General features: G+C 44.4%; 2 protein-coding genes across 10 annotated transcripts in view; one reads left to right on the forward strand and one right to left on the reverse strand.

Moving 5' to 3' along the window:
• Positions 1–15758, forward strand: part of ETFBKMT (electron transfer flavoprotein subunit beta lysine methyltransferase) — a 31878-nt gene that overhangs the window by 10809 nt on the left and 5311 nt on the right. For 3 of the 5 annotated variants that reach the window (XM_073321517.1, XM_073321530.1, XM_073321539.1), the window contains 2 exons: positions 23–153; positions 3441–9931. In XM_073321517.1, coding sequence (XP_073177618.1) covers positions 23–153; positions 3441–3784 — 475 coding nt within the window. In that variant the 3' untranslated portion in view covers positions 3785–9931. Of the gene's footprint in view, positions 1–22; positions 154–3440; positions 9932–15758 lie in introns of those variants that run through there. The other 2 variants (XR_012155987.1, XM_073321549.1) reach the window with 2 other exon arrangements.
• AMN1 (antagonist of mitotic exit network 1 homolog) overlaps positions 15107–15758 on the reverse strand; it is a 60882-nt gene continuing 60230 nt past the window's right edge. For all 5 annotated transcript variants that reach the window (XM_073321459.1, XM_073321475.1, XM_073321503.1 and 2 more), the window contains one exon: positions 15107–15401. In XM_073321459.1, the coding sequence (XP_073177560.1) occupies positions 15328–15401 (74 nt within the window). In that variant the 3' untranslated portion in view covers positions 15107–15327. The remainder of the gene's footprint in view (positions 15402–15758) is intronic.

Below are 15758 nucleotides of genomic sequence, written 5' to 3' on the forward strand. Positions count from 1 at the left end.
CCAGTTTTCATTTTATACTCAGGTATATCTTAGATAACCCGGATGCTGTCAGAATGGGATCAGTACTAGATCTCGGAAGTGGATGTGGAGCAACAGCAATCGCTGCTGTGATGAGCGGTGCATCCCAGGTCCTTGCGAATGACATCGACCCCAGTAAGATACCTCTTTCCAAGCCCTGCAAAAGGACATTTTTCAAGCACATTTGAGGAGTAGCATTTCTTTCAGTTGTTCAGAGAAATTCCTGGTTTCAAGTAAAATTAGAAGGAAGCAAAAACGTTACGCGGGTCCTGCCCAGTGCTTCAGTTTACAGCGCTATCGGCAGAGCCGTTCCTGGGGGATGGTGCATCGGGGTGACCGCTCCGGGCGCCACGCTTTCGGGGCCCCTGCGGGCTGGTGCAATTGGCCGGTGCCGCACGGGCGGCAGGTGAACTGCTGGCTGGGGGAGGCTACCCTCAGCCCTGCCCCTTCCACCCGAGGGAGAGCGCGCCGGGAGGGTTAGAGTGCATGGCAGTGCGACTGCAGCCTCCCCAGTCCCAGAGCGCCGGGACGGAGAGCGTGTGGCACCGCCGGAGCCTCCTCCCCTCCCCCAGGAAGGCGGGCGCCATGGCCCCAGCCCGCTGGAGCCCAGGAGTGCTACCAAAGCAGTACCCTGGCAGGGCGGAGTGTAGGCTGGGCCACGCCTGGCTGTTTGGGGAGGCACTGCCTCCCTCAGCCTCCCTTACCTGCCCTCGGCACGGTCGGTCCCGGAAGTGACGTCACTTCCGCCCTGGGCCCCGCACCCCCTTAGGGAAGGCCCTGACTATCAGTCTAGCATCTTTGGCAAACATTAAGGACTAGATTCTGCCATCCTTACTCATGTGACTGAGGCCATGTCTACACTACAGAGCTTACAGCGGCACAGCTGTACCGGTGCAGCTGCGCCCCTGTACGGTCTCTCATATAGAGCTCTGTGCTGAGAGCTCTCCCATCAGCAGCCTGAAATCACCTCCAGTGAGCAGCGATAGCTTCTCCCGCCAACATAGCGCTGGGCACACTACCACTCATGCCGGCATAATTTATGTCGTTCAGGGGGGCGGAATAGTCACACCCCTGAGCAACAAGTTTTGCCGACATAAGTGGTAGTGTGGACATGGCCCAAGTAGTACCTCACTCTGTGCTCATGCCCATTGAAATGAATGGGAGAGCACATTTTCTAACGTACTGTCCCTAGCAAGAAGACCCTCCAGGGGAAGTGGGTAGTTTAGTCTCTATGCCGAATCAGGCCTTGACCTCTCTGCCAAGCCTGCCAATTTAAGTGTTGCTTTTTGTGTTGTGGGCACCAAGTCACTAGGAACTGGACTGCAGTGGAAGCCTGTCTCGCAATAGATCATAGGATTAGCAGGAGAACTGGGTTCTGTTTCCAGCACTTGCATTGAGTTGCTCATTGACCTTGGGCAAGTCACTTAACTACTCTGTGTCTAGTTTCCCTGGATGTAAAAATGGGGATAATATTTATCAGACTGGTGCCATGAGGCTTAATGTTTGTAAAGCTCTTGGAGTTCTCTGGCCAAAAAGGAAGTATGAGTGCACGGTAATTTTACACACACCTCTATTATTTTTTCACAATTGCCCTTGCTACCATCTGTCATGGGATAACAAGTATAAGTCATTAACAGCCTGGATCATGTCAAAATTGGTGATGCCTTTAATGTCTTCTGCGGCATTACAACTTGATGCAAAACTAGACCTGTGAATTTGCTCAAAGCCTCTTGTAACAATAAAAAAGTGAGACTTAGTATGTTATTTCAGATTTTTCACAGTCACCTTCAAACCTGACAGATACTTGGATGGTGATTTCTTTTATAAGAGATGTCAAAAATCCTCCCTGCCTGCCTCGCATACCTTGGCAAGTCTCTGCTTCTGTTTTCTGGCGATCTTGCCTAAATGTCTGCGTTCCCCTGGTAACTTGTGTATGCAGCTTTTTAACCACAGCAGTGCTGTATCTGACCTCAGCCTTGTGTAACACTCAGCATACACCATTGGTTAGCGGCTAAATGACTTCACCTAGAAGGTCAGTCAACAGGTGAACTTGCATTTATGAACCTTTCTTTGCTGATACCTTTTGGTAAAGAAATAGTTCTGTTCTCTCCAAATTCTACTGAAAACAATCTATTCAGTTTTTATCTCTATATTATCTTAATCAAATATTTTTTGTATCTGTTTTGAAACAGCTTATCACCTCTAGGATGGGATAAGTCTCGTCCTTAACAATTTGTTCTTTTCATACTTAGGTCAAAGAAAGCCAGACTCAATTTCTAAAGTATGTGCAAATAATCCAAGTTAATATTTGAAAGATGACTACTGATTATGACTACCAAAGCGTTCCCCACACTCTTCAGTCTGCTAGATTACACTGCTGTGGACTTGTAACAAAAAAAAAGTTTAATCATCAAGAAATTAAAGTTAAAGCAAGATTACACACGCATGCTCCCCTCCCTGCCAACACACACAACTTCTAGAGGAATTTAAAAATTAACACATTTTACATAGAAAATGTAGAACTACATATTTATTCTTTAAGGCTTGATTTATTTTCAAAGTGATTGATTTTGAGTGTCTCAGTTTTGGGGTGCCCAATTCGAGACACCTTAAAGGACTGATCTGAGTACCCATCTTCTGAAATTGGGTCCAGTCACCTTTGAGCATTTAGCTCCTGATTCCTAACTTTTATGCGCTTTATTCAGCACCTAAGTGAGTGACCTGATTTTCTAAGGGGTTGCACACCCAAAATTTTGACAACTGGCCTGTGTTTTTAGTTGCCTTACTTAGGGAAAGAGACTAATGAGATTTATTTTATGGATTTTATTTTTGAATAAACCACACTGATACTGTCTCTATCCCTGGGGTAAACTCTGACTTCTGGGAAGTTACACCAAGAATGATCTGTCCCATGTTTACATGTTTTGATAATTATTTTCTGATTATGTGGCTAACAGCAATTTACATGTCTTATTTTTACTTGTTTTCCCCTTGGCACCCTTTATATTTGATTTATTCTTATTAATTTACTTAACATTCTTGGTTGACTGGGGAGAAGGTATTGTCTCGTGGCAAAGGCACTGAACTGGGACTTGCACAAGTGAGTTCAAGTCGTGGCTCTGCCACAGTGTCCTGTGTGACCTTGGGCAAGTCATTTCATCTGCGCTGTGCCTCAGTTCCAATCTGTAAAATGGGGATAATACCTAACAGGGATGGTATGAGAATCAAATTCACCAGTGGTTGGGAGGTACTAAATTACTACCTTAATGAAGGCTATATAGATACCTAGTAGAATAACACTGATATTTAAGAGATTATCCAAACAAAGAATTTGTGAAAATATTAGAAGAGTTTACCACTACAGATGGCTTTTAAGTATAGAATTCTAAATCACTTCTCATGTATTTTGTGCTTGTTCTCAGTTGCAGGAATGGCCATGGTATTAAATTGTGAGCTGAACAATGTGAACCCCTTTCCTATTCTAACTAAGAACATCATTGATACAGAGCTGGACCACTGGGACCTCATTGTTTTGGGGGATATGTTTTATGATGAACAACTTGCAAACAGTCTTCATCGCTGGTTGAGGAAATGCATCAGTATCCATGGAACTAAAGTGCTAATTGGTGACCCTGGGAGGCCTCAGTTTTTAGGCCACCGCATTCACAGTCAATTGCACCAAGTGGTAGAATATTCACTTCCTGAATCCACTAGGCAAGAAAACAATGGATTAACCTCAAGCATTGTCTGGAGTTACCAGCCCTGACCTCTCGGTTTCTTCAAAAACTGGATTTAGAAGAAGTATGGCCTTTAAAAAAAGAAATCTGTTCTGTGTTTATAAAGTACGAAAATGGAACATTTGGGCAGATCCTCCCCTGGTGCAAACTGCTGTAGCGCCACTGAAGGGCACACAGTTATACCAATTCACTCCAGCTGCGAATTTGGCCCATCGTTTGAGAGAAGCCTTACAGGCAAATTCCACTCTTAGACATGCAGATGTCCCCCGCCCTGCCCCATTGAAGCCAATGGAAGCTAAGTGTGCGTGTTCAAAGGCTGAACAGGATGTAACCAAAGAAAATAAAGGTAAATGGGGAGAGGATAATAGAAATTCAGTGTAGCGGCATGCAGCTTAGTGGGCTACCACAGAATGTTCCTGCTCACTGCTGCACCAGTTGATAAGAATATAGTTTTCAATGTCTAGTGAAGATAAGTTTCAGAGTAGCAGCCGTGTTAGTCCGTTTTCGCAAAAAGAAAAGGAGGACTTGTGGCAATTTGTTAGTGAAGATAAGTGTGTTGAACTATCTGGCTGCTTCACAAATTTCCTTTGCTAATTATGAGGCTATTTTGTCCCAAGAAGTCACAGTTTTATCCAGCAGCACGTGCCTGCAGTTCCTCTGGGGGATTTAAATCTCCTTCCTGTGTGTAATCCAGTTATACATACCCTGGTGGATATAGCATTCTTGTGAGCTTTCTGTTCTCTGCAACTAGGATGTATTCACGAGAATAAAAATAGCGTAGTCCTGTTGATGTACGTGTTAATAGCTCTGCAGACGTCCAAACAGTGTAGCACTAGCCCTTTTAAGACCAGTGCATCTGTACTGCATCAACTGGCCCATATTAGGCTTTAAAAGAAGGCACTTGGGCCTGAGAAAGAGAGACACCAGGTGAGTCAGAGCTAAAAGCTGCAGGAAGCAGCAAGACTGTCAGAGTCCCCTGGCAGGAGAGACAGTGAAAGCCTGAGCAGTGAAGGGGAAAAGTCCCCTGGGGATTGTAGCTCAGGGTGAATTGAGGAATTGGGCTTGCTTGTTTTTTGTTTTAAGTTTGGTCAATAAAACTGCCCCAAAAGAGCCTGTGGACATGGCAGTGGATCCTAAACAAGCTGGAGAGAAGACGGGCCTCGTTACACACGTCTTCTGGATTGTGCTTAGGGTGAAAGTAGAAAAAATGGGAACACCATGTCTTGGGAGCGTTGGTAAATTGTGTTCCTCTTTTAAATGAGCTCTCCCATTGACCTGTGGTAAAGTGGCTTTAGGCATGACATCACTACTACTTCCTTGCATTAATCCCATCAAATGGGGTCTGCTTTATGAGTCCTCTCCCTCTGAAGTGCTCTGTTCAGTACCATGTCCTGTATCATACTACATGCTATCCAGTCTTCCTTTATGACAGCCACCACTGCTTCTTGGGGCGGCCTCAGTCTTTGTCTTTCAGTCTTGATCTCTTGGACTCTCTCACCTATGTCATTGTCACAGCTGCACTTTGCGAGACCAAACCTACTGTGCCTGCACCCCCCCCCCCCCGACCTCATTTTCTCATGTATGGATATTCCTTTGAGCCTGCATACACATTCCTCACATGGTCTTTCTTGCTCCTCCCCACTCATCCTTCTCAGCATTCGCATTTCTTCTTTGTTGCCCAACACTCGTTGCCAGGACAAGCCACCATTTTATAAGCTGTGACTTTTAATCTTGCTGGGTCTTGGCACGACACTTCTTTCCTAGGAACTTTTTTCCCAGCCTGCCTCTCTAGATTGGGCCTTTGAAGTCTGCAGCTACTTGATTTTGCCAAATTTAAAGTGATAATTCTGCACCTGGTAAGAACTTCTGTGTTCCCTCTCTTATGAGTGAAGAGCTGGCAAATTCTTATGTCAGAAGAATCACTTTGTCAGCATACAAGTGCTGCCTTGCATAGATCCTGCAGAGGCAGGAACTTCTGGCCAGAGATGAAGGGGCTGGTTCCAGGACCATGTCTGGCCCCTGTTGCCTGATTTTTAGAGATTAGTAGATTGTTATAGGCTCTCCAATTGATCTGACCAGAAGATAGGAAGGTTTTGTTCTAGAATCAGGCTACACTGCGTTCTATATCTTGTAAGGACCCTTTGGGGGCCTTAAACCTTGGGGTGCATGGCAAGAACACTCACACTGAGGACAAATCAGCCTTAGAAACTTTTATTAAAATAAGTGAAAAGGTTATCAAAGTTCCAAGCCACAGAACCAAAAGGAAATAGTACATTTCTGGGAGTACCTTGCAGAAGTTCCTAGATTAGCATACTCACACCCTTCCTTGGGGACCTGGTGGTAAGAGACGAAGGACCAGCCTCATCCCTGGAATGCCAACTGAGTCTGATGTTCCAGGTTCCTGAATGCTCAAGATTGATGGTGAATAATAGAGCGGAAGGGTCATAGAATCATAGAATATCAGGGTTGGAAGGGACCTCAGGAGGTCATCTAGTCCAACCCCCTGCTCAAAGCAGGACCAATCCCCAATTAAATCATCCCAGCCAGGGCTTTGTCAAGCCTGACCTTAAAAACTTCTAAGGAAGGAGATTCCACCACCTCCCTAGGCAACGCATTCCAGTGTTTCACCACCCTCCTAGTGAAAAAGTTTTTCCTAATATCCAACCTAAACCTCCCCCACTGCAACTTGAGACCCTTACTCCTTGTCCTGTCATCTTCTACCACTGAGAATAGTCTAGAACCATCCTCTTTGGAACCACCTCTCAGGTAGTTGAAAGCAGCTATCAAATCCTCCCCCGTTCTTCTCTTCTGCAGACTAAACAATCCCAGTTCCCTCAGCCTCTCCTCATAAGTCATATGTTCCAGACCCCTAATCATTTTTGTTGCCCTTCGCTGGACTCTCTCCAATTTCTCCACATCCTTCTTGTAGTGTGGGGCCCAAAACTGGACACAGTACTCCAGATGAGGCCTCACCAATGTCGAATAGAGGGGAACGATCACTTCCCTCGATCTGCTGGCTATGTCCCTACTTATACATTCCAAAATGCCATTGGCCTTCTTGACAACAAGGGCACAGTGTTGACTCATATCCAGCTTCTCGTCCACTGTCACCCCTAGGTCCTTTTCCGCAGAACTGTTGCCTAGCCATTCGGTCCCTAGTCTGTAACGGTGCATTGGATTCTTCCGTCCTAAATGCAGGACTTTGCACTTATCCTTGTTGAACCTCATCAGATTTCTTTTGGCCCAATCCTCCAATTTGTCTAGGTCCCTCTGTATCCTATCCTTACCTGCCACTGTATCTACCACTCCTCCTAGTTTAGTATCATCCGCAAATTTGCTGAGAGTGCAATCCACACCATCCTCCAGATCATTTATGAAGATATTGAACAAAACCGGCCCCAGGACCGACTCTTGGGGCACTTCCAACTAGACATGGAGCCATTGATCACTACCCGTTGAGCCCGACAATCTAGCCAACTTTCTACCCACCTTATAGAGCATTCGTCCAGCCCATACTTCTTTAATTTGCTGGCAAGAATACTGTGGGAGACTGTGTCAAAAGCTTTGCTAAAGTCAAGAAACAATACATCCACTGCTTTCCCTTCATCCACAGAACCAGTAATCTCATCATAGAAGGTGATTAGATTAGTCAGGTATGACCTTCCCTTGGTGAATCCATGCTGACTGTTCCTGATCACTTTCCTCTCGTGTAAGTGCTTCAGGATTGATTCCTTGAGGACCTGCTCCATGATTTTTCCGGGGACTGAGGTGAGGCTGACTGGCCTGTAGTTCCCAGGATCCTCCTTCTTCCCTTTTTTAAAGATTGGCACTACATTAGCCTTTTTCCAGTCGTCCGGGACTTCCCCCGATCACCACAAGTTTTCAAAGATAATGGCCAATGGCTCTGCAATCACAGGTCAAAAGTGCTCATTCTCAAAACCTGTTACATCTTGCCTGAACTGATTTCTGTTTGTTACTTCTGTGTTTCTGCAGTGTACTCTGTTGAAGGGTTCATGTTTAGTTAATCCACCTGGAAACAGTCAGGGCACACCCTGACTGTTTTGTAGAAGCAATGCACACATTGCTCTATCCAAGGACAAGGACTAGATATGAACCATGAGAAGTTGATTAAAAGACAGTGACCGTGGGAAGCTTTTTTAGCCTGGGCTCAAGGCCTGAGAACCAGGATTGTAGTAGATAAAAGTTGGTAAACAAGTATATTAATCAACGTCATACATTCCTTTGTGTGTCTTTTTGCGGTAGAAGTACGTAATGCATAGGGGGGAGAAATATAATAAAAGGGGAAGGTGGAAAGCTGGGGGGCAGCAGCCCATTTCAGCTGACCAGCCTGCTTGCTTGCATAAAGCTGTGTTCTGTCTCATCATTGAACCGCCACACTCTGTGGTCACTGTTAAGCCTCGACTTTCTTAGGTAAACACATCTAGTTCCCCAAAATCTCAAAGGGTGACTGTTAGGCCAGTTATATATGCCAAAGGTCACAAGCCTACTTAACCATACTTATGTTAACTTCCTTAAGATAATCATGCAGGATACAGGCCTGCAAGTTCCTTGCATTACAGACAAACAGACTAATTCAATACAAAAATACAAGCCAAATAAAATAAAATAATCAAGCTAGTAAATGAAGGCAAAATATAATAAAGCAAGCCAGCAAATTAACCCTATAAAGCAAGTCAGCGGCTTAAACCTATAGGCTACACCCCTTCCTGACAGCTCTAGGGGTTTGTCTACTCTACCGCTTAAGTAGATGTAACTTAAGTTGCTCAGGGGTGTAAAAAGCGAGTGCCCCTGAGTGACACCCGTTATACCAACGTAAAGTGGTGTCCACACTGTGCCATAGCCATGGAAGACACCCTCTCGCCGACATAGCTTCTGCCTCTCCTTGAGGTGGAATAATTATGCCCACAGGAGCGTGTTCTCCCATCAGCATAGCATGTCTTCACCAGATGCGCTACAGTGGCTGGTATAGCACACTAGTGTAGACTAGCCCCTAAGCGTCTCCAAGGACGGGACCCGATCAGTGAGTAAGAGTCAGTGGACATACTCGCTCGAAGGGGAATCTGATATTTTCAAAGAAAGCCTAGCACTATTGAGCAACCGTACGATAATAAAACTATTGTGCAAATACAGTGGAGGAACAATGATCGGAGCAGGAAATGGACCTTCTGTTTCAAGCTCCCACACAGTGATTACTGCAAGTTTAAAAAAAGCGGTGAAAATATTTGTCATTTTGATAACCATGCTGTCTGCGGTGGGAGCATCTGCCAACCTGACACACTGTTCTGGGAGGTGTGCTGCCTGCCAGGACCCTGTGTCTGAGATATTATGGAAAGGTTGCTGTGGCTCACCCATTGCTACCCGCTGCTGCTCATCCACCTGGGTACTAATAATACTGCCAGGTCTGTCCCTGAGCAGATCAGCAGTGACTACAGGCCTTTGGGAGCTAGACAGAAGGGATCAAGGGTGTAGGTTGTATTCTTGTCCGTCCTCCCAGATGAGGGTAAGGGCCCAGGCAAGGGCACACACATCCTGAAGATGAATGCATGGCTCTGTAGATAGTGTCAAAAGGAGGGCTATGGCTTCCTCAACCATGCAATGCTGTTCTGGGAAGAAACAGGGGGCCACCTGACCAAGAAAGGGAAGAGCATCTTTGTGCACTGACTCACCAACCAAGTGAGAGCTTTAAACTAGGTTCAAAGCCCACAAGTAAATATAAAAAAGTGATGTTAATGGAGGTTAGTTGTTGGTGGGACATGGAAAATTACAATAGGGCCATAGGAGCAAGAAGAAGGAAATCAGTGGGGGAAGCTGCTCAACATCTCAGATGTCCACACACCAATGCAAGGAGTATGGAGAATAAATGGGAAGAACTGGAAGTATTAGCGTACATAAGCTAAATTATGACTTAATTGGCATCACAGAGACTCAGTGGGATAAATCTCATGACTGGAATATTGGTATAGCGGGGTAGAGCTTGTTCAATAAGGACAGGCGGAGTAAAAAAGGGAGCAGGTGTAGCATTATACATCAAGAACGTATACACTTGTTCTGAGGTCCAGAAGAAGGTGAGGGGCAGACCCGTTGAGAGGTTCTGGTTAAAAATAAAAGAGGTAAAAATAGAGGTTAAAAAATAGATGTCATGGTAGGGTTGTCAATAGACTACCAAATCAGGAAGAGGAGGTGGATGAGGCAGATCTAGAACAAACAAGAGAAATATCCAAAACTCAAGACCTGGTGGTAATGGGCGATTTTAACTTCTGGGGTTATAGAGGATCACAAATTGAATGAGAGTCAACAATCTGATGCAGCTGCCAAAAAGGCTGGTATAATTCTGGGGTGTATCAACAGGAGTGTTATATGTAAGACGCTGTAGGTAATTGGCCTGCTCTACTCAGCACTGGTGAGATCTCAGCTGGAGCAATTCTGTCCAATTCTGGGCGCCGCACGTCACGAAAGATCTGGACAAATTGGAGAGAGTCCAGAGCAGAGTAACAAAAATGATAGAAGGTTTATGACAAATGGATGAAAAAACTGGCCACGCTTAGTCTTGAGAAAAGAAGACTGAGGGGGCGACGTGATAGCATTCTCCAAATATGTTAAGGGCTGCTATAAAGAGGACAATAATCAATTGTTCTCTACATCCACTGAAGGCAAGACAAGATATAATGGGCTTAATCTGCAGCCAGGCAGATTTAGGTTAGATGTTAGGAAAAACTTTCTAACGATAAGGGTAGTTAAGCTCTGGAACGTGCTTCCAAGAGGAGTTGTGGAATTCCCATCACTGGAGGTTTTTATAAACAGGTTGGACCGTATGGGGAGATGTCAGCAAACCAGTAAAGTGCCCGAAACCACTGTGGCTTATTGCTAAAAGCAGCCAAGTCAGCAGGCTGCAAATTGGCCATTCAGCAGTCTCAGCCCGACCAAGCCAGGAGGGGAGGGAGTTTTGGGTGCCACAGAAAGGGCAGCTTGACCCTGCGTCCTTCCTGATAAGAATTGTGTTAAAGTTGCTGATACATGCATTTTAGAAAAGCAGGATGTGCCCCATGTCTATTAGGGCTTCAAGGCTGCAAACTCTGGAAAAACCCACACCTGGTTAATCAATAATCAGAAGGAAACCTCTTGCTGACCACTGAAACTGCTTACTTAAGTTTCTTTTAAGGGACATGTCGTTCTATTACTAATGAAATAAGGCGAAAAGTTTGAGGTAGTTGGACTCTTTTGGACTCTCCCTCTGGATACATCTTGCGGTCCCCACCAGCAGACGGAAGATTTGGCCAACAGAAGCCTGCCGCTGTGTCACTCGAGAGCCACCCTCAAGGGTTGGGGATGTTTTACTAATCTGTTGCGCACGTGTGTAAGTGCTTGAGACTAAGTAAAGTTTAGCTTTAAGTGAAAGCACTCTTTTGTTGTCCTGTTTGTGCCAGCCATCTATCGATCGGACGGCCATGTCTCCCTTGATTTATTTCCTGACACCACCTCACACAGAGTAAAAGTTACCAAGAGCTTTGGGTTGAAAGAACCCTGGGTAACAGGACAAACCCCTGTCAGGGATGGTGTTTATTTGGTCCTGCTACAGCACAAGGGGCTGGACTTGATGAACTCTGAAGGTCCGTCCCTTGCAGCCCTACATTTCTATGATTCTGAACTGCTTTCAACTGCTTGGAAGTATACAAAAATGTCAATACACTTAAGCAACCTTTGAAAAAATACTTATCCAGCCCATCTAATTTAAAGGATTTAGTTTTCAATACAACACAATTTTTTTTTGCAGTGCTCCTCTCCAAAGTGCATAACCCAACACAACTTATCATAAGTAACAACAACTAGGGACAAAATAGAATATGAAGAATTAAACTAAATCTTCATATAAGTGCAGACAGTAGGCTAGGTTTCCATCCCCTCCCCCCCGCCCCAAAACACCAACATTTGTATACACAAGTATTTTATAGTGTAATCGCTGATCTCTGTTCCTGTGCAATGTATTAGTTACACAGGTTATGGAAGACCATGTTCAGTTCAATAACTCGCTTATATGTAACTGAGGGAACAATTTTTAAAGTTTGTCGCCTAAATCCCTATTTATTCACCAAAATCAGCACTAAGGCCTTGTGTACAGTGGGGAGTTGCTCTGATTACAGCCATTGGCATAGCTGCACAGGTGCCAACCCCCCTACTAGTGTAAGCAGGTAAAGTCGCTATTTGCACTCGGGCAGCTATACCCTTGGCTGGACCAAGATGGCTATAATTGGGGCAAATCTCCACTCTAGTTAAGTGCTTCGACGTCTGAATCTACATTTAGGGCCCTATAGGCACATGAATTTAAGTATCCAACCTTGAAAATGAGTTTCTTCCTATTTTGGGGCCTACTGATAGTTTATTGCCCTGCCACATGGGATTCCTGGCATTGATCTGGGCACCATACTCCCTGATGGGGAGGGATGTGCACTAGAATTGCCTTGCAATACATCCTGTGTGACTGCTGCAACCGATTAGGTTGCAGCATTTTAGAGCAGTGAACCGCAGCCACTGGGAGCTGCGGGTGGCCGTGCCTGCGGATGGTCAATGTAAACAAACTGTCTTGCGGCCCGCCAGCGGACTAACCTGACGGGCTGCATGCGGCCCATGGGCCGCAGGTTGCCCACCACTGATTTAGAGGCTCAGCAGGCATGAGAACCAGTAAGGCACAAGGATTGGTCCATCTCTGCTTGCATAAAGTAGTGCTCCCTAGAAGAATGAGCAGCTGCAGTAAGGAGCACTAACCGCTGTGAGGCTGCTATTCTTCCAGCTACTGAGCCAGGGAAGAAAGCTGTTATACAGAACCCCAGGATGGCAGTGAAAAGCCACCAAAGATGGGAGCTCCTCAAAGCTTCAAACAGAGGAGGAGCAATCTGCAAAGGGGGTGAAAACATTCCTTTCCAGTGGGACAGAAATGCTGCGAATCTCACAATAGGTTTGTTTGAAATTATTCACCATTCTTTGTTCTCATAGTGGGGCATGGAGTCATGTTAAAGGAAGATGCAGCTTATACTTGCTTTTAAATTTTGCATGCAGATCTGTTATGGTCTTCTATCATCTACCTCTAGTGTTTGACTTGGCGATATCTTGTCAACTTGTACTGTGTACAAATGCCTGCACGCCGAGATGAGCAAAGTCTCTTTCGAGGACACCCCCCCGTCCTGAGGATACTACTTTGACAGGGCAACACATTTTATTCAAACACACGTACGACCGGAGCCCGATCCTGACCTCTCACCAAGTTTTTAACCGAGTAACTCCATTGAGCCTCAGTGGAGTTATTCTTGATTCAAGCCAACGTCGCATTTAACAGCATACGTGCTGTGCTTTGGGGCGTATAAAAACCAAATAAGCTCAAATCAATGCCAAAAAGAGCAGCATTAAACGTATCTTAAGGAATAACACCTCAAGGTGAACATAGCTGGGCCTGTGGAAAACGGCAGCTACGCAGGCGGCAAACTGCGACTACTGTTTGTTAGGCAGAACATGCTTGTTTTACTGTTTCTGTCCCCTACTGTTGGGATGACCAGACAGCAAGTGTGGAAAATCGGGACAGGGGGTGAGGGATAATAGGAGCCTATATAAGAAAAAGCCCCAAAAATCGGGACTGTCCCTATAAAATCTGGACATCTGGTCACCCTACCTACAGTCACCTGTTCTATCCACCTGCTGTATCTAGTAATAGATTTAGGTCCCAATCCTGCAAACACTTATGCACGTGCTTAACTTTATGCTTGGGATTTCAAATGAAAGTTAAGTGTTTGCCGGCAAGCTCTCCAGGGTAGGAACTGCCTTTTTACCATGTCTGTACAATATCTAGTGTAATGGGATGCTAGGCATTACTGATTATTGCCCTGGGCCCCAAGGCATTACTGTAATACAAATCATAATAATTTTAAACTATTTTTTTAATGAAATACTGTTGGAGAATCAAAACATTGTAAGGTCATATTAACTACATATATTAAGTAAGAGTTAAGGCCAAGCCCAAACCTGCTGACCACTAGGACAAAGGGCCTATTGCTAAGATAAGATCTATAGTTAAGTGGACCAACCTCTTGGCAAGGTTTAAGAATAATATGTAATAATAATGTTAAGTTGTGTGGCCTTTATTAAGAGTGGATAATTTAGTTGTTTAATGTTAGCGTACTATCTGGTTTAAAATTGTCAATGTGTCTTTTAACTAAAAGTAAAGAAAAATGGATGCTTGCAAAATATCAAATAATAGGATGCTTGAGAAAAACAAACTATTGTGCACCCAAATCATCCAGGGCGCAAGAACAGATACATTGAGATTAACAGGAAACATCTGGATAACGTGAATGGGCAAGATAAGGAGTTTATTAAGCATGAACTGCATGTGATTGATTTGAAGGAACCAATTAGAACGGTTTTGTATAAAATGAAGCATGTACATAGCATGAAATATATTAAATATGGACAAAGGAAAAGAGTGATTAGATATGGGCATGCGTGATGTAGGGGTTATAAGCGTATAAAAGGATGTGAAGTGTTAAGAATAATTGGAGCAACACAGAACCCTTCCCAAAAGGCAAAACTTGTCTAGCCCTGGTGATGAAAGAAACAGCCGACTATGCACGAGGACAGGGGTCTCCAAACTTTATGAGATGAGGGCCATATTAGATTTTTGAAGGGGCTTCGCGGGCTGAAGCGACTGTGAAAGACATTAAATATATGCAAACTATATGCAAAATCGTTAAAAACACAACACTACTCTACTCAGCTGGTTGGGACTGTTTGGTTCTATTAGTGCTGTAGTTAAAATGTAACCATTATGAAATTGTTAATTTCCATCTTCTTTCCCCCATTTATTGGAGATGTAATTAAGCATCTGGCTTGTATTTTTACTCTAAGGCAGGGGTCCATGCCTGCTCGGCTGCAGCACCAACTCTCCCCAAATTGGCTACCCTTTCGTGGGGACACTGGCTCCCGGGGGCACTCACCCCTCCGCACAGCTCAGCTGTGCTGCCACCCAGCATGAGCTGCTGCCGGCGGCTCCTCCCCCTGCCTACTCAGCTGTTTGCTTCGCCCCTGTTGGTTGGAGGGCCGGACAAACGGAAGCCCCGGGCCAGATCCAGCCCATGGGCCGTAGTTTGGAGACCTCTGCACTAGGACTAGGGAACTGAGCACTCTCTGATCCTCTCCTGCTTTATCTGTTTTACATATGCTTTGTGCTATAATTAAGGCGCTAATATACTGCCCTAAATTTTTTCATAAAGCTTCAAAATTAATTATTCTCGTTAAATTGGTGTGAACTGTGTTTTTCACCCAAAAAGATGATCAGACTTGTGATGTAAAGAGAGCCGTTGCTTTAATTACAGGAAATATCATTTCACAGGGTATTGACAGGCACACCTAAGACATGAAAGGACTTGGATGCTGACAGAGAGCTCTAGTAGAAACAAAGAATGAAGGAATCTGGTATTACTAGACAGTGGATACCAGAGAGAAAGCTGTTCCCCAGAGATGGTTGTTTCCTGAAAAAGCTGTACCATCTGGAAACTTTATATACAAATCAATAAACAGTCCATGTCACTTGCTTAATTTTGTTTGGTCCAACTAATTGCTCTAAGGCTTCTCGGGAACGATCTGTAAAAAAAGCACAAGAAAAACAAACGTTATTAATTGTTTATAATGTACACAGATACTGTGCAAACAAAAGAATTTTGTAATACAATCAGATACAGGAATAATTTATTTCTTCATATTTGTTTAATTTGCCATTAGCACAAAATATGGATTTTTTTTTTGTTTGCTCCATATTCTGGGAATGGACATTTGAAAAAAAATCACATTTCAGATACTTTTATATCTGTAATAGTTCAAAATTGTGCAGTTTCTTCTTTATACCTAATAATAATAAAGCACCATCAAGAACCAGACTCTAGACTACAAGGATAGATGTTGGCAAGGTAGGGTTTTTTTCCTTTATTATTTAATAAATAC

This window comes from Lepidochelys kempii, chromosome 1 (assembly GCF_965140265.1).
Source record: "Lepidochelys kempii isolate rLepKem1 chromosome 1, rLepKem1.hap2, whole genome shotgun sequence".
In the NCBI taxonomy this organism is placed as follows: domain Eukaryota; kingdom Metazoa; phylum Chordata; order Testudines; family Cheloniidae; genus Lepidochelys; species Lepidochelys kempii.